The following is a 24340-nucleotide window of genomic DNA, read 5'->3' on the forward strand; positions in this document are numbered from 1 at the left end:
ATGCATAATTATGTGAAGATAAATTTCTATGGCTAGGTGTTTTATGTTCCTCTTTGTATGTTCCCAATGACTTGGATTCTCTTGAGAAACTTATAGCAGCTCCAGGGATAAATAATTTACTCTAGTATAGAATAGCCCTACATTTGAAATGTTGCCCCTGCACCTTTCTCCTTTGAGGAAAATCAAATGCAAATCAAGCTCTGAGTTATGTACCTTTAGGCAGTTCTATAGTGGAACAAATTACAACAAATACAAATATGTCTTGAACCTTTTTCTCTTTAAAACAGAAACAAACTTAAACTCTTTAAAATTTCCCATTAATAACTGTGACTTGCACCATGTCACCTATTGTGCTCTAGTGGTATTTCTTCTCAAATAGCAGTCTTGAGGCAATCCAGTCTAGAGTAAAACTGAAACAAAAGAACAGGAGATTTCTGGGGTTTTAGCTGGAAACACAGTAAAGAATTCTTGTTTAACATCACAGTAGAGAAGTTTGTATGAAATCTTCTGGATACAAATTATTTTGCTGAAAGTCAACAATAAACTTATATTTAAATTAATGAAAAAACACATAAAATGGAGGAGGTCAGAAAAAATACTTTTTCAAATGGAATTCTGCAGCTTAGATTTTTTGCTGTCAGACTTTGGTTTTGTTAAGACTTGAGGGAAAGGTACATGAAAAGCTTCATTTTGTCTGACATTAAACTATTCCAATGTTCCATAGAAGCAAATCAATTATGCAATCAGTGACTAATTGTGAATTAGTTCTCTCTCCTAATTTTGGCAAGTAAGCTACTGAGTGAAATACTAACAGCCAAGCAGTCTCCAAAAACTTCTCCTAACCACAAATCACCCCCACTGATTCTGGAAACAAGCTATTACAAGAGTGAATGGCATGTATAGTTTCCTCAGGTTTTTATGACTGTTCTTACTACACCCTGAATGTAGACAATGAGCAAAACATGATTTACTATTCTGCACTTATGTAATTCTTGTTTCTTCATAGTAGTGGCACCCACATCAGGGCTATGCCATTCAGAAAAAATATCACCTTGACTGAAGTGATTCTGAAGATTCAGAGCATGATACTTGCTCCTCGTTGTAGCTAGGGAATAAGATATGTTTTATTGTTTTAATCTGGATACTTTTTGTCAGTAGATCCACTCAGTGGTATGTATTTCAACAGAAACAACCAAAGCAGCGTGGTTTGCAAAGGGCATATTTGTAAATGTTTAAAATATTAATTTTCTTAAGAGAAAAAGCAACACAAGAAATGGCAGTATATGTAAAACGACTTCAAAGAATCAATTTCAGAATGCCAAATAATCTGGGAAATCCCAGATGGCTAAATTTAACCTGCATATTGCAGTACCACAGGTGGTTCATCTGCTGAATAATTTTTTGCTAATTAGTGCAGTCTCTTCTTTCTTTGAAGCTACAACAATGCAATTGTGCAGCAGGGTTCAGTCTCTTGTAAATCAGAGGACTGCTCATCCTGCTGCTTGATTTCCCTAGAAGAGACCTCCCAGCTCGGTTCCTCCTAAGATCAGTTGTGACATACCAGCAACTCTCTTTTTTTGGTTTGGTGTTTTGCGGAGGAGGATGTTTGGAGGTTTTCTCCATTAAGGGCACCAACCTTTCCACAGCATTGATACGCACTTCAACTATTTAAAGTCCCTGTGTTCCCTGGACCTCTGTTATTATTTACACCCTCTAATTAGCATTGTATGCTGCATAGGACAGTAAAAAACTTATGCATTCCCACTTTGTCTTGTCCCTTTAGCACTTTCCCCTGCATGTGCAGTGAGTTTTACCTTCCACTGTAATTTATTATTTTTGTCACAGCTTCATCATAAACCAGGTCTGTTTTGCTCTACTGTGATTTAGAGGAAGATTTGTATAACAAGGATTTCCTAATTTTTTTTCCTAGAGGCTTCCTAGAAGGTCCACATTTTCCTCATACAAATTACTTTGTCACACAGTTATAGCGTTTTTTTCTGGAAGGCAGTCTGAGATGGTGAAAAGCTTCTGGGAGTGCTTCCCTGTTTGTGCCCCTAAGATGAATTCCTGGTTAAAGAGGCAGAACTTGAGTTCATTTAAACTGAATGGGATTTCTAGTCATGAAAATGATGTTACCTTAACATGATTCCTCATGCAGCTACTCTGCCTGTTTCCACAAGCGAATGGGCTATTTTTATTTCTCTGTGCAGAATATTTTTATTTCTGGGCTGTTCACTAGCATTTTGTGTCTCCTGGATAGCCAAGCTGTGTTTTACCATGAGATTCAGAATATCCCATTACACTTCTAAAAATTTATCCAACTGCAGAAAGATATTTACTGCAATTAAGGAAGAATAAATATTAAAGCTAATTATGGAAGCAGGTGCATGTTTGATTAAAGCATGGAATTACTGCTGCCTGAGAATTATTGCTAATTTCATGAGGCAATAACAAAATGCAAATCCATGTTAAAAGACAGAGGTGTTAAATATTTTATACTGTGCAAATACAATTAATTCTTGTTAGAAAATTCCTCAAAAATACTTATTGATTATTTTGAATCAGTATCATGACACAAATGTATGTTGTCCAATCTTTTCCCTATTTACAAGCTTGCAAAGAGGTTCAGAGCTGAAACATGATCTGAATGGGAAATAATATATTAATGAAAATAAAACCTTTAAGAGAGAAGCCGTAACAGATACTACACAATTTTGAATGTGTCCTATTGTGTCTAATGAATATATATTTTTTTTAAGCATGAAACTAAAAAAGAAATTATATGTCTAGATTTGAAGCCATCCAGCCCATAATATAGGATCACAGGGATACCCAGAATCACAACCTGACTCTAGGTGGACCTCACTAGGATCATGCAGATCAGGTGGAAATGAATAGATAGTGTAGCTCTTCTCACTGAATTTGATATTTAATCTCTTGTAATGTCAAAGGAAGAGATGAAGGTCTGAGGAGGCCCTATACTTCAGTATGCTGGAAGGACATTTTTCTGAATAGCGTAACTGAGACATGCTTCCTGAAACAGGATGTGGTAAATATGTGTTAGTAAAAATGCTATCTCTGGAATATCTTCTTGGAAGTATTACTGCCTTCGGTAGGCCTGCTGTAAGTCACGCATGCTCTTAGACCTGTATCATCGATAGGACTCTCTCTGTTCCCTGAAACCAGAGTACAGGTGCTACATTGCAGGTCCTGGCTGCCCAAGTAAATCAAGTAATGTGTTTCACCTCAGTTCTTTAGGAAGTGGATAAAAGCTACTGAAGATAAATGAAGTCACAAGGTGCAAAAGATGAGAGAGGAAGATTCCAGTTGGCTCTGGATTGCTATCAGATGGTTCAAAAGGGATGGCTGTCCTGGTGTGAAACAGGCAGGGCTCGGTTTTATGATTTATTGCCTGGCAGTAGCCTCAGGAACTCTTTCAGGATAATGCTATTTCATAACAATGCAATTTGTGAGCATCAGTTTTCACTTAAAGTTTATCTCATAGGCAGTCTGAAGATCATTTGTAAAATTGGGGTTTTGGTTTACTCTAGGTAGAATGGTCATTTCCAAAATTTCTCCAACCTTAACTCTTCTTTAAGGCACCTTGAGTAGAATAAACACAGAGTTACAGCAGGTTGGTACCTCTGAAACAGATGTAAGGGCTGCTGCTCTCACTCTCAAATTCCATGAAAATTCCTGACTCATTTTGCTATCATTTTGTGTAGGATGGATTACGTGGGGAAATCCCATCTTTCCAACTGAGCTGTCATCACTAGCCCTAAGAGAAATATTTGGCATGGCCAAATCTGGCAGTTTATCAAAAGTGACCATTTTTCTTTTCCATTTTCACTGAACATTTCTGTTTCTCTCAGGAGCAGCTGCATTCCATACTACATTGAGTGTTGTAAATAAAGATATTTCTTTTTGTCACTTTTGAGACATTTAAGCCTCTATGACAGTTGGCTGCATGCTTTGCCACTTCTGAATAAATAATGACAAGTCAACAATAAACAATATGCAAACTGTTACAGCTTTATGAAACAAATGATAGAGTAACAGTTAAAAACTTAACAATAAACAACTGTTAGGAGCTCCATCCAATTGAATTGATTTTTTTAAGTGGCAGCATTTTGTACAATAAAGCACTCTAGTGCAGATGGTGACTCAGCTGAGCTCCAGGAAGACAGTGAGTCAACATCTGTCCATGCGTTAAGAAGGAGGAAAAGCAAATGCAAACAGCTTATGCAATGAATAGCAGGACAATTCCTTCCTGTAAGATCACTCTGAAGGTGGAAACATGGGCCTGAAAGACAATACAATTAGATTAAAAAAAAAAACCCAAAACAAACCAAAACTAAATCAGACATGAAAAACTACTATGATAAAAATGGGATAATAATCTGATTAAGGAAAACTATATTGAAAAATAAGTCATCATGAAGGAGTGTTTTATGATACACTTGTAGCCCTTAGTTGTGCTCATTAATAGACAGGGCAACAGTCCCAGAAAAAGCATATAAACAGAAATTTTGGCCAAGTGAATAAGACTGACCCAAGTGAAATAAGACTGCTAGTGTCATTCTGACATGGAATTCAGGAGGGCTAGAGTAATCTGAACATCACACATCATAATTAAATAAACAAATCAAAATACAACCTGACAGCTTGCTCACAGTATTGCTGTCAGCTAGTAGGCCCCTTCAGTTACTCAGCTTACTGAATAACATCTGAAATACTTTGGTCAAATGATATATTAAATGTACAGAGGGAAAGGAAATAACAAAGAATAGGAGAAAATTGCTCTTGGAGGGTCAGGCAGGCTGCGGACTCCCTGGGAGCCAGAAGTGTTCCCACGGGGGCCAGCAAGGCAGGGCCTGGCAGCCCCTCCTCTCCCATCACCCCAGCCAGGAGCAGGACAGCTGGGGTGGGCACTGTAGGCAGCCCCAGCTCCAGGCACTTGGCACCTCTCTGGGGATGGGAATGTGACAGACCATCAGCCCGTAGGCTGGGTTCCAGTTTCAGTCCCAGCCCTCTATAAGGCAGCAGGGCAGTGACTCAAGTGGGGAATGAGGGCTGAGGTCACTGCTGAGGGCAGATCCCGGGGCTGGGGTGGCCTGACTGCTGTGTCCTTCAGCACACCAGAGGCTCTCCCCTAGGCTGGTGGGATGGGGCCCTCCTTGGCTGTGATAAGCAGATTGCTGAGCACCACACACTTGGGGGTACGGAGGAAGATGTGCATGTGTGTTATATTACATTTGAGACATTTGTGAGGGTCCCCTCTAATAATTGCCATCAGTCTGTTCCTCTTCCTCCTCATTTAATTGATTGTTAGACATGGGTTTCGAGATCAGACTGCATTTCATGTACATGTGAGGCAGACCACTCATACTTGAGGGTACCGGTGGGTTGCAGCAAGTCAGCAGAAGGGGCATGAAAGTCTGCTATCTTCCCGTTGCAAACACTTCTGGTTCAGCAAGAGGTATTTCTTCACTGGGCATTGTGTTCCACGCCAATCTGAGATGTTAGTGATATGCATTGTGCCAGGCTGGGCTGGCTTGGCAAGGAAGTGCTTGCAGAAAACCACTTCTAGCAGATATACCCTCATCTTGTGCAAACCACTCTCACTTTGAACTTCAGAGTTTAATCTGATGGTTTCAACCTCTTTCTGATCATGTAGATGCCAATTATTGCCCTTATATTAAGCCTGCCATTTTCCATGAGTTTCTTTCCAAGAAAAAAAGTTATTTATATTAAATACTAAACATGTTTCATTCCTGGGCCATTTCTACCACTGGTCTATGTGTAAAAGAAGCAGAGCTGATAGCCACCAGATCTCAGCGAAGTGAGGATGCTGCCTTGACTCTTCACCCTTTTTCTCTCAAAGTTTCACTGAGCAAAGATAAATCTTAATATATTCACTGTGAAATGGTATCAGACATGACAAAATGTGAAGAGAGTAACTCAAGTTTAGTTTTCTTAACATTTAATCATATGATCCCAAAAGATTTATGGCAATTTATTAAAGTAGGCAATGTGGTCAGGGCAGGAGACGAGAGGAGACCTACCGTGGCTCGCTCATTTTTTGTCTTTTCCTTTCAGAAATCTGCACATACTTTTGCCAGCACATAGTTTCGCAATGACTTTTTTTCCTTAATGTTTCTCCATTTTGGGTGGCACCCAGATACAGCTGCCGCAGATGATAACTAGAGCTGTGGAAACACTGGTTGCTAGGAGGGGTTTTCTGCAAAGGCTATAAAAGCTTTGAAAGCCCTCTGCTCCTTTACTCCTGACTGTGCAGCCCTGCAAGGCAACGTTTGTGAGGAGTAAGGTAGGATTTTGTAGTTCATGACTGCTCTCTGTAGACCGAGCACACTTTAAGAATTGTGTGCTGATTTTGTCAAGTGACGTGGTGCAAACTTTCTGTGGGTTGGATTTGATGTCAGGGGAAAAGACGGGCGTGGGCAGGAGAAATTCTTTCCATTTTGGAACACTTTACACAAGGGCTTGGACAATTACTGCTTTTATTTAATGCAATTAAATAAAGGGAATAAAAAATGGTTAAAACTTCAAAACCAAACTTATTTGGAGTTGACCACTTTATATATATTCCTTTTTAGTAGGCTGCTGTAGAAATGTGCAGTAAAACTGGAATTCCTAGGAAACTACTATGCTTTGTGTGTAAACTTGAAAAATAGAAACAGCTGTTGTTAATTCAACAACTGTTGCTTTAGGACTTAGAAGAGACATTGCTCATGAAAGGGATGAGAATCAAATCTCTTAGAAATCAAATCAGAAATAAAATTTTAGAAATCAAATGAATCTTTTAGAAACATAAGAGCAAAATCCTGGTTTTCTGACTAAGAACTTGGCAAACCCACATAAAAGCTGTATCATCTGGGGTTTGTTCTGCTAAATCTTTCCATAGAATTTTACAAGGATGAGATATTTTTTCTCTCTGGTGTTTTCATATTCAGCAGACTTTTCACTGCAAAGTAAATTACTGTGTTAGATCTTCTGCCTGTTTTTCTACATGGCTGTAATTTACATTAAGATCCTGATATCAAGCCTTTGAAAGTAACCACATATCTGACATGCCTCATGATATGGTTAAATAAGCATAGATAAATGCTGTCATTTGACACAGACTGTAGTGTAAAAATCTAGTTTGTGCCCTTAAATATTTTTAATAAGGCATTTTCTCAAAACCTTAAAAAGTTTTGATAGGTTCAGTTCAAGGGTGCCTCTTCAGGGGGTTAAGATCCAGACAGAAAGAAATATTGTGGTGATTTTTGTGAAACAACAGTTAGGACTTTCAGTCTGGATGTCTGTCTGATTTTTCAATCCAGTTGATTGTTGATCATTCCAATTGGGAATGACAAAATGCACAAAACCCACAATATTTTTCAAGCTGAGAGACATTAACTTTTTGATCCTCTTTCCTGTTCAGCAGAACATGTACAAATTCCAGACTGGGAAGTGGGACATGTAGCCTAGACAGTATTTTGTTAAACAGAATAACTCTCGAATAGGTACCTGGCAGGGAGTAACCAGAAAGGAGCATCACACTTTTCTGTGGTACATTCTCTTTGCTCCTCTCAGTAAGAACATGGGGTTTTTTTTCTTTTCCTTGCTCACAATCTATGTTCTGAGCATAAAAGTACCCAAAAATGTATGACAGAAAGCCATCAGTTCTTTCAGTCCTTTTCATACTGTATTGAAGTAATGCTTGGACTGAATGTGTCCCTCCTGGGTCTAGGTATCGTTTACATGATTGCATTTTAGAGTGGCAGGAGACAAAGTATTGGGCAAGACCTTGTCTGCATCAGAGGGCTGGTTATCTTCCTAGATTCCAGTCTGCTTTTTTCTTACCAGCTGTAGTTTCTTCCAAAGCAGAAGAAAAGTTTTATATGTAAGTTGGTTTCTTACCTTGCGAAGCTCCTCTCAAGACTAAGCAGACTATTCAAGCAGACTAAGGTCTTTAGCTCCTCTCAAGAGCCATTGCCTACTTTGACTTATATTAACATTGCATTTTTTGTTTACTACATGGAAATAGATGGATCTACGTGTCAGTGTCTTTATTTCAAAAGAGGCACAGACTTTTTTCTTACTGTATAATTTAAATCAGAAAAGACATAAAGTTTTAGAGACTTAATAAGCACAATTTAGTGTAGTCTAGTAGCCTTCTGCTCCAGTCAGCCCCAAGGACAGCAAAACCTTTAGAGCTTGGTGTCAAGGGTGGGTGTGGGGATATGTAGAAGAAACGCAGTGCTTCCCAAAGCCAGTTCTCCCTGGTAAGTGTTCCTTTATCAAGCAAAATACACCTCTTCTCAGATCTGGTGCAGGGAGACTGAATCTTGTTTCACAGTTTGAAGTGGTTCTGTGCCCTGTGGACCAGTTAGTCAGCAGACATACCAGTACATGTCAGCGTTGATGACTCAGTGCACCCAGTATGGAGATTTTTATGTGCTTTCATCCTGCTGCACATGGCCTTCATTTTATGGTGTTATAAAATGCAGCAGAACTTCAGGTACTACAGTGCTTCATCTGCCCTTGTTAACTTCTGTCAATACAAGAAGAGTGCAGGACTCACTCTGACAGCTTGAGAAAAGTGCTGGTTGCAGTTGTGATGTAAGCATGCTTTTCTCGTCCTGGCTAAATAGCAGGTCATAAAAGTTGGTCCTTAAATATGACTCAATATTCTGTCCATTATTTACCCAGTTGAGGCCTACTCTAAATAATATACAAATACAGATTTTAAATCAGTTTCAGTTTTTGTGGCAGCACAGGCAGAGCTAAATTCCTTCCTAAGGGAAGGAAACAAAAGCAAGAGTTTTTTGGGGAAGAGGGAATATGGGTGGCTCTTACCTTGGAGAGGGGTGGTAAGGAGAGCTGCAGGCAGGCTGTGTGAGGTATTTGTCACTTTGTTGGTTGCTGAATGTGGAAGTAAGCTTTAGAGTTTTGCTGTGAGAGACAGAAAGACCTGGACTGTGGCTACACTCCTTGGTGCTAAACTTGTATTGGTTCAAAAGATTGGTCTCTGCCCTTCCTACAGGACAGAGGGGATGTGTTGGCAGCATAACTAACATTTTTTATTATGATAAAAACCCCGAAAATCCAAATAGAATTTTGTCTCTTAACACCAGTTTCAAGGTCAGTCTGGTTTACTCAGCAACAGTACCTCTAGTTATTGCTTGTATGTATGCTTTAAAACCAACTCATCCCTAGAGTTTGCTGAGGAAGAGCATTTAAAAAAAAAAATCTAGTTAAATAACTATTTGATAAACCATTGATATCTTCTTTCTATTCCCTCACTGTTTCCGTTAGCAAACAGAAAATTCCTCACACCAACAATAGAAGTTGTTATGAAGCAACCTGTCCATTATTTTTGAGTACTTAATGTCACATCACCACTCATTTCTTCCTTTTCTGCATAGTGACTAATGGAAAATCTGGGTTGATTTTCTGTTTGAGCAGTGAAAAGCAAAAAATTATTTTAAATCCTCTTCTTAAACTGGTAATGCTTTATTATTATCATGTAGAAATTGTAGGAAATATGCAAGAAAAAGTAATGTATATAAAACTCTCCAGATGTACTCATCAGTCAAAGAAATTACATGAAAGTATATTTAACAAGGGAATATCTTTTTTCCTAACATAATATACGAGAACTCCAACCTCAGTGACTGATGAGACAAGAGCACTTGTTTACCAGTGAATTTCAAAATGAGCATAGATGATAGATTAACTAATGAAAAAGACAGGCTAATTGGTTTCTAGTAACTTCCCTTTGTAAGTCAGTGCTAATGCTAATGTGTTGCTATAGGCAAATAGTACTATTACTGTTCTAATCTAAAACTTCTGAAAGTAGCTAAGAATGTAGGGGTGAGCAAGCAGTTGTGGAGCATCACATCACCTGAGAAACATCAAAGCTTCCCATAGCACAGGCCCGTTACCATGTGGGACACTAACCACTGCATGTCGTAGTGCTAGAGAAGTGATTTTGGGGGTGGGAATTCTTGAGTTGCACTGGTGCTCAAAATGATGAGAAATGGTTTGTATCTCTTCCCAGAAACTCTGTCAACATGGCTATGGTATCAGAATTTCTGAAGCAGGCATGGTTCATGGACAATCAGGAGCTGGTTTAAAGGCATTTAAACATCTTTCATACTTACAAATAGAGGAAAAATAATGGTAAAACTCCTGCAGATTAGAACTGGAACCCAATTTTATTGCAGTGTACAGTCTAATGTAACCATATAATGTAGGAAGTTTGCTACCAGATGAAAAATTGCTCCTGTTTGCACCTATCAGTCTAGTTATCAATTTCTAGGCAGAACTAGATAGTGTGATTAAATTGTAATTCCCAACGGCCAGTCACTGATTCACTAAAATCGGCTTCTTTAAAGTAGTAATCTGATGCTGAGTTGTGTGAACGTGTCAAAACATGTTCAGGCAATGTATGTGAACAAAACAGGGACTGTTTGGCTGAGATTTAGGAAGCCATGAGTTAGAATATAGGAGTGTAAAGGAGGAAGTAAAATTTTCATATCACATGTCATGCCAACGAGCCACAACACGTAACAAAAAGCCTCAGACAATGAGTACTGTTATAGATTAGAAAGGAGGGGTATGGTAGTGAGGAGTCAAGATTACTGCACTAGGATGATGTGGAGAGTCTTTGTGATAATGAGGTGAAGATACTGAAATGAAAGCAAAGGTAAAGCAGTACACCGTGAAGTCACACGGTGTTCCCTAAAAAGCTTACATTTTGAAAACAAAATTATGTAGGGGGAGTTTCAGTAAACAAAAGTTTTCTGCTCTAGACCCCTGTGGATTTTGTAATTTCGACTCCACAACACTCTATGCATAAACCTTTGGCTCCATCATCCTATCTCCCTTCCATTCCCAGGGTCCTGAGACATTCTTGGCTGTGGTGGTTACAGACAGTTTTGTATTGCTGGTAGATAAGTTTGGCATGGAAACCAGTATACAAATGTTAGCCTGTGAGATTGAGAAACAGGGAATGAGACAGTCCCATTCCTTTGTTGGCTTAGCACACAAGGCACAATGATCTTTTAAAAAGTATGTGAGAGATTGATTTAAGTATACAGTCTGTCTGCTCTCTTACAGCTCCTAGTAATACAATTGTGCTGGGAGATGAACATTCAATTATCAGATGCTAGAATCATGCAAAATTCAATACAAAGTCTTGTATGTAAAGCATGTATCCATAAAACCTTGCCATTTCTCTTGGGGTGTTTTATTTTAATGGCAAAGGATTAAAAAAAATTCAAATACTAGTTTTTGAAACAAGTATAAATTTCATCCAAGAATCTTGGAGCATTTTATAACTTCTGTAATAGTAGTAGGCATCAGTTATTTGGTGCTGTTGAGTTATAGGTCCTACCAGTAATTTGATGTGTCATATTGCTGACATAAGGCAAGCCATGTGATCTGTTGTATAGTTCCCAGAGGCCTTCAGACATTGACTAGAGAGTGCCCTTCCAGGAGTAGATTCACCAAAACTAGATGGTGGCTTTCTGAAAACTGTGGCTTAAGTTTCAAAGAAGCTGGGAAACAGGTCTCCACTTCCTTGTAGGATTAGGTTTGAACTCTTCCCCAAGATCTTAAATGCAAGAAGTGTTTGAAAGCTTAGATATGAGTCAGCTGAGGAGACCCTTAATGTGATACAGTCAGTTTGCATAAGATGAACAATAGAAATTAGCACTTTACTGGAAGTGCCTGTAGGATTTAATTGTGGGTTTAGAGCCTTTAAAATTTGAGCATAATTTCCTAATTTTGACAGTTAATTATTTTCTTATGCAATCCAACTTACATTAAGAAATAGGTCTTCAGGTACCTAAACCAATTTATGAAGCACTTTCTGTTTAATATAAGAGTTGTGAAAGGAATAGATCCAATACATATCCATTACTGAACCTGTTCAATTATCTGTAGCTACAAAACTGTATGTTCCTTGATGATAAAAGGCAATCCCAAAGGCAATAGTTTATTTGGGCATCCAAAACTGCTTCTATACAAAAATATTATTTGGTATGAGAAATTTTTTTCCTTTTTTAAATTTCATTTTCTATTTTCCCTCTGCAGAAAAGTTCAAAAGGTGGCCATGGAGTTCAGTCATACCCAAATTTTGATCCGTCAGCTGATGTTGCTGCTTTGGACAGAGCTATTACTGTAAAGGGTAAGAGGAGTAAATATTTAACTTGCTGCATTAGGACTCTCAGGAAATTTTGAGAATAACACTGAATAAAATATCAGAGCAAGAGACAATGGCAAGCAAGAGAGGGGCCTCTGCTTTTAAAAGCTTGGCAATACATTAAATTGTGCCACTTGGTGAAGTATCTCAGTTCTTTGATAGCCTAGTGGTGTATTACAGTTTCAGACCTTAATGCTATATTAAAGTTCTTGAATATATTAAAGGAAGTGTTGTAAAATTTCAATTTCTAGGGAAGGAAAAAATACTGCAACATACCATACCAGTACTTTTTCGCTTTATTTCTGTAAAATTCCTGCAAGAGGTAGTGATTATGCTGATAATGTATTGTGTGTTTCTCCTACATTTCTCGCTTTTAATGAAATTCACATTTGGCACTTTGTCTGTACTTCAAAAGGTTTTCCAGTTTGACTTACTGAGATTAAATGAGTATGCCATCTATTTTCTTTTTTAGTGTGGGTTTCTGTTTGTTTGGGGTTTTTTAGGTTTTTTTTTCAGTATAATGGAAGATCTACACTCAGAACACTTTAAGACTTTTTGTATGAAGTTTATGTGTCCTAGAGGGGTCTTATTTATTTGGTTTCTTAGCTACATCACTAATGTTGTGAGTCTGTAGATGATTACAGCTTTTCCTTTGGTTAATCTTGAGTTTGTCTAGAAACCAAAATATGATATAAAGCAGATAATAACAACAAAAAATGTAACTGGCTAAATGATTTTGACTATTTTGGGATTTTGATTGGTGATTCATAGGTGTGGATGAAGCCACCATCATTGACATCTTGACTAAAAGAACAAATGCTCAGCGTCAGCAGATCAAAGCTGCCTATCAGCAGACTAAAGGAAAGGTAAGGTATATTCAAGCCAATCTTAAATTTTCACCCAGAATATATATGTTTCTCCTGGCTCAAATGGTATATGTGAGTAAAGATAGAATACTGAATAGGATAGGAGAGTTGTAGGACCTTAACACTGTTCCCCAAGTATGCCGACACTGGTATAGGGAGGGGCTTCCAGTGTTCTCCCACCTCTAAGTAGTAAAACTGCTCGTCCCTGGAATTGAGAAGCTTGGAAGTTACTACATGTTTCTGCAAAGTGTTTAAATTGCTCTTACTCTTCTCAGATAAAGATTTTCTCCATTTGGACCTGTAACTCCAAATTGAAATTAGTTTCACAGTTGGCATACCAGACATAGTGAGCATTTGTTCCTTGGACAGGGATTCCTTTGAGGGTAACTTTTAAAGGCCAACTTATAAAGTAAGTCTAATGTCTGACTTTAGCCTAACTTTCCCGTTTATGTTCAGGAAACCTCACCTGTGATTTTCACAACCCTCTCCTCCCTCAGAGGAAGCTCCAGCTTTGCAATTATATTTTTAAAATAATTGTAGTAAATGTATAATGTCAAAAGGTTCAAGAACAATAATGTTAGATTATCAGATACCTTAGTTCCTAGCACACCGTCCATAAGCAGAACAAAACTAACTATGGACATAGTGCTTATTTCTGAAATAATCTCATTGGTTTAGCTATCCTCACAAAGCAGGTTGACATTCTCACTCTTACAGCTACAACCTGGACACAAACAGAATAAGAGTACTGAACATTTTTGCATAGGTGGCAGAATAAAGCAGACTTAATTTTTCTTTTTTCACCCCTCTTAAATTTAGGTCAAATTGGAATATAGATCATATCTTCAGGACTTGTGGTTTTGTTTAGGGTGTTTTACATATTTTCTCTTCAAACTCTGTATCCATCATGCAATAAATGATGAATTCAAATGTTACTCAGATAAGCAACTCAGTCGTAACTGTAAGAACAATATGGCATTATCTTTTCTTGAAGAACAAGCAGACTATTTTGAGTCTTCTTCTCATGCTGTAAATGGTTCAATATACCTGAACTAGGTGAACTGCAATGTGTGAAGGCACTCCTGAGTATTCACTGAAAAACCCTGCCTGATGATTTGGTTAACATAAAGGTGAACAATTTGGAGCTTGAAGTAGGGCTTCATAATTCTTACCATTATAGATAAAGGAATGATGTAAACTAAGAATGATCACAGGTCAGACTAATTTTTGGACTGCAGCCGAATAGCAGCTACACTTTCACTTTCTTATTCTTCCTGAAACAGAGTCTAGAAGATGCTTTGAAAAAGGCTCTGAAAAGCCACCTCGAGGATGTTGTTGTGGCTTTGCTCAAAACTCCAGCTCAATTTGATGCTGAAGAATTAAGAGCCTCTATGAAGGTAAGGCAAAATCTTCAGAGAAGAACTTTCGTAGAGAGCATCAGTAATTATCAAGGCCTGTAAATGACACTGGACACAGATTTCAAGGCTTGTGTATTATCTTTATTTAAACTTCATTTTGTAAAATAAGTCTGTATTGGTAATTCAGTTTATGAGAACTAGACCCGGTAATCTCTGCTGAATTTCAGAGCTGGGGATTCTTTTGTGAGAATGAACTCTTTCTGCCTTTTGAAAACTGGTTGCTAATGGGAGCATAGTGTTTACATACATGTTTACATAAGAGAAAAAAGGGGAGGAAGTATTTTTCTTCAAAGATTTTACATTCCTATCTTTTATGTGCACAGTTTGATCCTTTTAGCACTTCTTTTGGGGACCAGTATATTAAATGTGATAAGAATTTAATTCCAAAAGAGCTGAAATTACAATATTATATGGAAGCATACTGTTTTTAATTTTTCTCATTCCATGTGGTGCCTTCAAAGCCAAGCCAATGATTTACGTCTTACTTCTGTTACGAATTTAAGCTTGCTCTATTGGATAACATCTCTAAAATTCAATCACTTTTATCAGGGGCTTGGAACTGATGAAGATACCTTGATTGAGATTCTGGCCTCAAGAACCAACCAAGAGATCAAAGAAGCCAACAGATACTACAAAGAAGGTAATTCAGAGCAAGAAAGAAGTATTAACATTATAACCCTGTAGCCAACACGTTAGAGTCACTGCCTCACCTCTTAAAATAAGGAGCTGAGAAGAGTATAGGAGGCAAATGAAGCTTCACAGAAAATTGACAGAGTTGCTGGGGAGGGAGGTCACGGTGACTTTTGCTGACCTATGTAGATCCCAGTAGTGCAGGAAAAGATACATCACCACTGCTGGAATTGTGGGTGTTTCATGGACCGAGTCACACATTTATATGCTTTCTAGGATGCATGCAAAACAAAGCTGCTTTTCTTCCCCTGTAACTAAACCTTGGCTGACATTTTAAGATAAAAGGATAGACTTGAAAAAGGAATCTTACTGAGTTAGCAACAGAGACATGTTAGCAGTAGGAGGAACAGTGTACTACAGGGGGAAAATATTTGAAGAAATTACTAATATGTAGTGTGGTGTCTCTCTTATATGTCGAGTTTACTGTGTTTTCTAATTAAATCCTTTTTTCTGAGATGATGAGGTAACTTTGACCAAGACATTTCTTCTTAGATGCTCATATTAATAGCTTGAGTTTTTGGAAAAGTTTTGTGTTTGAGTACAGTACTGATAAGGACAGCCACAAATAAGAATGAAAAAGAAAAAGGGTCAGAAAAAGGTTTTTGTATTTCACAAGCAGAAACCCAAGACAATGCTACCTATAAGGCCTTAGAGGATATTTTTCAGCACATTTTGGGTTTAACCTCCAATTTCACAGCACATCTCACAGGATTTAGAGGATATGTTAAAAATAAACTCCTTCACTTGAAATCAAATGAGAAAAAGTATGAAAACTACATTTCTAGTGGACATATTTAAGTGGGAAATTAGGAAAAGACTCAAAAAGATCACAGAAAGGTTTGGAAGGGCCTTTAAAAATTATCTAGTCAACTTAGTTGATACAATACAAACTATGATTTGATTTCAGTGCTGAAGAGAGATCTGACACAAGACATCATCTCTGACACATCTGGAGACTTTCAAAAGGCTTTGGTTGCTCTTGCCAAGGTATGCTATGCTTAAGCATTTTGAGTGGCAATATCTATTATCAAAAATCAATGTTGTCAAGGCTATTTTAGAGAGACGTGCAATAAATAAAGATTTAGGTAATATTTATTTCTTTGCATTGCTTTTTTTTCACTTTCACATCCTTGACCATTATAAACTGTTCTTAATCAAACTGTAGTAAGACTTTATCTCAAATGCCTTTTAAAAAACTTCATTGTTTATTGGGAAACATATTTCCTTTTTATCAGTTACACTTTCAAGACTTTTTTTGTGCTATCTTTAAGTACTAGAAAAAGTAACAGGCATAATGTCATGTCAATGGACTAGAAATAGAAAAAGAAGAAATGCTTAAAATTAGTGAAATAAACTTTTTTTTCCTGTTAAGATATGTTTCTAGTAGGTAGATGATGGGACAAAGCCAGGGAGTTATCAAACACTGGACCTCCCCAATAAAAAGACCCTTTTAAAATGACTAAATATTTTATTTTTGAGTATATGTATATGAAGCTTGTACTTACACACAGAATGATTTTTTAGTACATCCATGTACATGGTTTGGATTTTCAGTTTTAACTTTCAAATCAGCTTGAAAGGTGTCGATTGAACGATCATCAGGGAGCAAGTCACAGGTTAGAATCATGTCAAGAAACAAATACTTCCTGTGGATTTTTAGGTAGGAATTAAGAAATAAGTTGCTGGTGGCTGTAGAAGTATGTTCTCTGGTTACAAATGCAACAGTTTTATTCACAGAATGTTTGACATAACTGCACCTATTTCCAGTTATATATTAGTTTGAGTGGTACTGCACAACTCTAAACTGTTGAGCTTTAGTGAACTGAATGATTGTGAGTAACAGTGAAATTTTATTTATTTCTTTATGTAGGCTGATCGATGTGAAAATCCTCATGTGAATGATGAACTTGCTGACAATGATGCCAGGGTAAGGTCATACTTGGCACTTTGCAGTTCTTCTGACTTACTTGAGATTGCGCTGGCTGAATCCTGTATATTGCAGACCTAACAGAGATTTCAGTGTGATACAGCAGTCATTTCTGAGGAGATAGTGTTTTACAAAGTTCATGTAAGTTCATTATATGAAGGAAATTAGATCTTCACCCTAATATTTACCTTCAGAAACATTTCTGCAAGACCTCATCTAGTTCATGTGAAGCATGCAGACTATTTGAAGTACAGGTCACAAGTAGAAGAGTCAGACCCAGTCTTTCTTCTGTTTATGAAACAGTTCTTGAATTAAGGAACAAGGGTGTGCTCATCTATGCCTATCTATATGTGCTAGGGTAATTAGCTACCCTACATTTACCAGTGTGAACTCTGCAGTGTATCAGATATAGCTATTGCTTTACAATGAAGAACATTTTAAGATTATTGGTAAACCTCACAGTTATTTTCTTAATAATTCTAAAATAAACATCTGATCTTTTTCTTATTTCTTTCAACATTAGTGGCTCTATTTTTGATAAAATCTTGATAAAACTTAGCAGTCTTTCCTGAGTTTTCACCTATAAAATGTTACATCACAGTTACAATCTACATTTAGATTACTTCCAATTGAGTTTTAAAAAAAATCCAGCAAAGACTAGGCCGTTGAGAAATACTGCTTTAATTCCTAGTACATAAGGAGTTCAGTTCTGTTATCTGCCCTGGATATGAAAGTAAACTAATACTTTGTCTGAGCTCAAAAGTTCGCACTGTTTATCTTGATGCAGAGTGTTAAATCTTCGAGCTGTGTGGAGGTCTTTAATTATTACTCCTAGAGAGGTTGGAGGAAGTGAGGAAAATGGAGGAGATCGATAAGGTTTTTACTTTACTGGAAGTAAAAGTCACTCCTGGAAAGATGAGGAAGTACTTGGTACATAGGCTTCTCCTGAATATTGGACCAGTTTGTTGCAGAAACAGTTTTGTCAGTCTTAAGAAAGCCTATGAGTCTTGAACTTCCATGCAGACTGCTATCGCGACATGAAAAATAACTTCATTCAAAAATGTAGTATACCCAGAAAAGCTAGATGATGATCACGAAATGTCTGAAAATATGCTTTTTAGCTGCATAGTGTTTGCTACGTACTATTATGACATAAGTGAAGTATGAAGCATTATTTGACAGAGCTGGAGTTAGTCTGAGGTAGGGTAGAGTTTTGATCTGGATTGTGTCAAGGGACAGTGTTCATTACTAACAAGCAATGGCCCTGAAAGGTACAGTATTCCTGTTTGAGTTTTACTATTCCCATATTGACTTTGCCACCTTCTTTTCTTTATGACAGGCCTTGTATGAAGCAGGAGAGAAAAGGAAAGGAACAGATACTGGTGTGTTTGTTACTATTCTTACTACAAGAAGCTACCCACATCTTCGAAGGGGTATGTTGAACAAAGCTTCATGCTTCTCTGGGATGATTTTTGAACGTGGCCTGCTCATGAATTCAGAGACTATACAGGTTATCAAGACATGACCCCAATTGGAAGCATGCTTGCTTACTAGGGGTGTGGTTGGCAGCCTGGCTGCTCTTTCCATAGTAGAGATGAGCAATATTATTTAGGCTGTTAACAAAACTGAAGTCTCAGCTGGGTTCTGATCACAACACCAAGGAATCAGAGTGGAAGAGGTTCTGAGAGGTCCCCAAAATTGCCTTGGTTTTTAGCCAGGTTGCCCTAGACAGAGGGCTGTCACACAACGTCACAGGCTCTGGTGTAGTCAGTTGGCCACCTCTACCCCTGCCGATGGGAAATGAACCCTTCCATCCTAACAAAGTCCCGTTCCGTACGCTGACTCCACCAGTCCGTGCAGTAACGCTGCTCCACATTGTGCTGTCTGAAGAAAGTGAGAAAGAGGACCCACAAACAGTCCTCTGCTGCAGCAGTGAGGACAGAATAAGGCAGAGACAATGCAGGGAGAATACTGTTTTCTTCCCTTATTTAGTCTTTCAGAAGTACACCAAATACAGCAAGCATGACATGAACAAGGTACTGGATTTGGAGCTGAAAGGTGATATTGAGAACTGCCTCACTGCCCTTGGTAAGTGGTTCTGCAGATTGAAACCTACTATGTGTACTGACTAAACTTAAACTTTTACTTCTGTCATAATTGCTCTGGTCAGAAACTATTCTTTATTTACCCTGCTTCATTGAGAAGCTTGCTAAATAATGCCTTGGAAAACCTAATCCAATCATAGTGATTTAACTGACATCTAAAATCAGTTGAAGTTGATGACTAGGTAGAAATACCTCTCCTGGTATGTGGAAAGGTCTTTCAAGGAGAACAGATGAGTTGTCTACACAGAAAGAACTTTAAAAGAAATCAATATGCCAAAAAGAGCTGTCAGAACAGCCACATTTTTTATTAAAAATCCAATAGTTTTAAACCTGTCTTCAACCAAACCCATTCTTTGACTCTAAGTTTCATGTTGCAAGGATACTAACAATATACAATTATTAAAAATATAACAAGTTCCCTTCTGTGGTTTTGTTCATGAAAATACTCATATAAATTTAGTAATTGTTGTTCATGAACAATAAGGTAAGGAAGGGACTCCCTCTTACAACTGGATCAGGGATGTAACTGGGAGCCAGGACACCCATCTTGTTCTTAGCTTTTTTATCACTGTCAAGCGTATTTTGGATAAAAGAATAATTTCCATCAGATCCCTCTTATTATCAAAATTGAACTATAACTTGCTTTACAAAATATCAGATTATAACCTCCAGCTCTGCTATAGAAGGCATAAATGCTTTCACATTTTTCTCTTTGGGAGCTGCAACACCTTCTGTAATTTTGTGGCAGTAAACTACGGAGAACAGCATTGTTTTTATAGTAACTATTCTCCCCTGACTGAATTGTAAACAGAGGAAATGAACTTCTCATCCTCGTATATTTTGACATAAGGTAACAAAGAAGTACATAAATAGGGTCTGCCGGTAGGAAAAATGAGACTGTTTTTAAAGTGTTTTATTGCTAGACTTTTGTTACATGTGTAGCAGAAGTGACCTTATTTCACTGCTTTGTTACAGTGAAGTGTGCCACAAGCAAACCAGCTTTCTTCGCTGAAAAGCTCCATTTGGCAATGAAGGTAATCTCAGTAAAAATCTCCTCTTTGTAAACATGGGGTGCTATATAAGCTGAAAAGTAGAAAGTAAGCTAGAGGTCTCTAGGCCCTGTGTGTGATAGAAAAGGACTGCAGAAGGAAATTCAGTGTATTTCTCTCACTCCTTCTGTTCTTTCCTTTGAAACCTGAGTATTTTCCATTGGAGGAGTTGTGTGTTTGCTGTAGTGTGTTCAGGAGGGCATCTGTCCATACACACATATCTTTTACTGTTACAGTGACAGGAAGGTGACTGGAACTTCTCTCACTTACGAAACAATGATTATAGTAAAAAAAGGAAAAAGGCGAGCACTGTTAAAAAAGAAATGAAAAGAGGCAGTGAAGTCTAGGCTGTCCCTAATATCTTGCAAGCACAGTGAAGGAGATGTCTGGTTTTAGGAAACAGCGAAAAGAAATGTTTAAAAATGTTTAAAAAACCCCAAACAGGGTGGAGGTAGCCTGTCAAAAGTGAATTGTGCTCATAGGGAACCTAAGACAGATGTGAGACCTCCCTGTTACAAGATACTAAAGAAAAAGGAAAGGGGTATGTTCATCTACAAAGAAGTCTGATGGATTAACACACAGAACTTGATTAAAGATATTTCAGTGACATAAGTAGCATAATTATTTTCCCTTTTTTTTTCTCCTCCTTTTTACTTTGTTTCTTTTAATAGGGTGCTGGGACTCGGCACAAAGACCTCATCAGAATCATGGTTTCGCGCCATGAAGTGGATATGAATGAGATCAAAGGCTATTACAAGAGTCTGTATGGCATCTCTCTTCGCCAAGCCATTATGGTAGGTTTTCTCCCACCTGACATATGAAATGCAGAACCACTGGATTACTTTTGAAGTCCAGTAAAGGTCCATTCACTTTTCTGCTCCTCAGTCACCAGTTCATCCTGAGTAGCTCATTGTAGATGAGTAACTTATGTTTCCAATGGCCCACAGGCTGGGAGAACTAATTCCTTTTCCAGGTCAAAGTTTATGTCAAAAGAACAATAGTAATTTGTTAGTAGTGATGCATGTCTCAGGATGTCACCTTAGAGTAGAAGCCAAGAGCTGAATGGAGAAACAGTATCCCCAAATTCCTGTACTTAAGCACTACATTGGCAGGAGAGTGAAGAAAATTGCCGTGACAGCTCTAACGGAGATATTTGACATAACTGGATATTGGCTTTTAACATTCGGGGTACTCCAGCAAATGAATTTTTAATTTTGTTAACATTTATTTGGCCTGTTTTCCCTATGACCTAACCTAAATGAGTTAAACTAACAAAAACCTTTTGTTAAAAGGGACTGACTACCCGAAGTATTTTCCAGAAAACTTAAGCAGTGAGGGACTTGAAGAAAGCTAAACTGGCAAAGCATCTTTGTGGAGAATAATAGACATAACTGAAAAAAAGAGATGTCTTGATTGGAGTAGAAACATACTCCCTACATGTATGAAAATGCCTTTTGGATTTTTATTGGTGTCTGCTATGCTTTCAGTTAGGTGCCAAAGGTCACTTTAATCTTCCCTTAAGTGTGTCTGTGATCTGTAATTTGATATGTAATTACACCACCTCATCATGTTCCAAAGTGGTGATTACATCCTAATGTCTTGAGGTATAGCTTGGCTACACAAAACAACTCATGTATCTCTGAAAACTAGATTCAAATGAGAGAAAACAAGAAATGCATGTCATTACACTGAATACTTAATGCATAATTGCTGAATAAGCAATCCCATGGTGAGTAAAGTTTCACTGTACTGTTAGCCTCTGTTTGAGATGCTCCTAGAAGCAATGTGTACACATGAAGTATTTTAATATTAATGAGCATTGGATAACACTGATCAAGAAAGAAATTTTTACTTTATTTAGAGTAAAAGCTTAAGCTCCTGGGTAGATAAAAGTCTTCTGTGCTTCTCTTTTTCACTTACACCGCTAGACCTCCCAGCATTTTTACTAGCCTTGTCTACCTATACTGCACTCTGGAAATGCATGTATTTATTTCTAGGTCATGCAAATAACTTCAGTGAGGGTACTTGGTTCGAGCTCAGTCTGTGGCTAACTAGTGTTTTATCAAGTGATTAATTCATATAGATGGAACACTGATATTTGATCAATGTATATTGAATGTTAATTTGAATTTATTTTACTTGAGACCATTATTTTAACAACTGTGCGGTTTTCATGCTTAAATTTACAGGATGAACTCAAAGGGGATTATGAAACCATCCTGGTGGCTTTATGTGGAAGTGATAACTAAGTTTCATGTTCCTGAAATGCGCTCAAGCCCAGTTGCTGAAAGTCTTTGTATTTGCATGTCTATATAAAACACAGGCTTTACACAGGGAGGTTTCTGTGGAAGGGTACTTAGTGCATATGTATTATGTTTTTTTCAGTATCCTTACTCTGAATGGCATCAATATTTCTGGTTGCCATTATTTATCCAAAGTGAAAGAATGCCCCCAAGTTTCTATTTGCATATGAAAATGGTAAAGTTTTCATCTATGCTAAGCAAATAAACTTTTAAAAATAAAATTCAGCCATGTGTAACTTTGTATATCTTTTGTTGCTATTCTGCATTTAGTTTCAAGTTCTGTGAGTACAGTGTGTGAGGGAAAAATCAGTAAATAACTTAATCAAAACATAATGTAGTAATATCAAGTGTAGCTGAGTCTGTACCTTTCAATTCCACTTCAGCTAGGGTTTGTGTAAGCCAGATTTAAGAAAAGCACTTAAGGATATCCTGTTAAAAAAATTTAATATATAAAATTAATAGAAAAACAGCAATGATATCTCTGTCTTGTTCTTATTTAAATTTCAGGGTGAATAAACCTGTTGCGTTTTGTACACTGGAAAAAAAATTCTTCATAGGACATTATGGGAGACTGAAATGATAAAGGCTAATGGCTCAAACAATTAGCTGTTTGCAAAAGCTTTGGGTGCTTTTCTGATTCAATGTGGAGTGGCAAATCCTCTGATCTGCAGAAGACTTCTTTTTGGCAGACTGCAAGAGGGTCTCAGCAGAAACATGTTCTTTGTGAGAGCCCAGCCTAGCTATTCAACTTCAAAATGGGAATGAGGGAGCACTTGGAATTTTCATTTAAAGGAGAAGATGATATAAACATGTTAGTAATATAAAAACAGTTGTTAATCTGGTTACAGGGGCTTTGCAGGACAATGCAACAGAGGAAATGTTTACTGTGCATTGCTGTAGTCTAACAAGTTCTTCTAATTGTAAGGCATTTCACTGTTTTTTAAAATATTGTATGTATTCATCTTTGCTAGAGGCAAGAGTAGTAGCATTTTGATTGTATTCTATTTTTGTCTACTTCTAAAATGCAAATGCTGATTTTTTTGAAGAGGAAGGTTTGGTTTGTGTAGTGCTGTATCAAGGAGAAGTCACAGTTTACTGCAAGCTAGCTCAATCCCCTGGGGTTATTCGCTTCTGTCTGAGAGGCACAGGTTTCTGCAAAGTTAGGGAACTACTTCCTTAAACATTTAAAAAAACAGAAGTTTTTTTAAAAAATTCCATTCATATGGCTCTTTCATATGGCTATTTCGCAATTGTTTTAAATGTTACGATGTATTTATTGCCATGGAAAATTGCAGCCCATTATAGTTTGGAAACTTTCATACTGCAAGAAGTAGGACTGAGGTTAATGCTTGTGAAACAGAGACTGAACCATCTATTTCACTACCAGAAGGCCCCATGATGGTCTGAGTAGAAGTGAGAGATGTTTCTGAAAAACAAAAAAGACCAAAAAAAATGGCTTTCAGGTATGCTAACGTAAGTGGAAAGGTCATTTCCTGGCATTAAGAAGCACAGTCCTTGTCTTAAAGAGCTATACTGCACAGTAAAGAGGAGAGACAGAGAATTAAATGGACCAGCACAAATAATCTTTGTTTTCTATGCAAAGTAATAAGAGCATCAGCAATGAAATGTAAGTGAAAGTCTAAGAATGCTGACTCTAATCAGGTTGTCATTAAGATAAGATGGGTTATCACAGAAGACCAGTTATTTGGATTTTGTTTGCTCCCATCCTTTTGCATAAAAAGAGAAAATGTCACATAAAATCACT

General features: G+C 37.5%; 1 protein-coding gene across 1 annotated transcript; it reads left to right on the forward strand.

Annotated features, from left to right (window-relative positions):
* The first annotated feature begins 6220 nt into the window (after positions 1–6220).
* ANXA1 (annexin A1) lies at positions 6221–22811 on the forward strand. Its single transcript, XM_008634571.2, has 14 exons — positions 6221–6328; positions 10070–10139; positions 11749–11757; positions 12109–12202; positions 12989–13083; positions 14367–14480; positions 15051–15141; positions 16099–16178; positions 17062–17118; positions 18458–18551; positions 19111–19206; positions 20199–20257; positions 20944–21066; positions 22462–22811. Exons 2-14 carry the CDS (start codon positions 10083–10085, stop codon positions 22519–22521), a joined length of 1029 nt encoding a protein of 342 aa, XP_008632793.1. The 5' UTR covers positions 6221–6328; positions 10070–10082; the 3' UTR covers positions 22522–22811.
* The last annotated feature ends 1529 nt before the right edge of the window (positions 22812–24340 follow it).

The sequence above is a fragment of the Corvus brachyrhynchos genome, unplaced genomic scaffold (genome assembly GCF_000691975.1).
Source record: "Corvus brachyrhynchos isolate BGI_N302 unplaced genomic scaffold, ASM69197v1 scaffold22, whole genome shotgun sequence".
Taxonomy (NCBI): Eukaryota; Metazoa; Chordata; class Aves; order Passeriformes; family Corvidae; genus Corvus; species Corvus brachyrhynchos.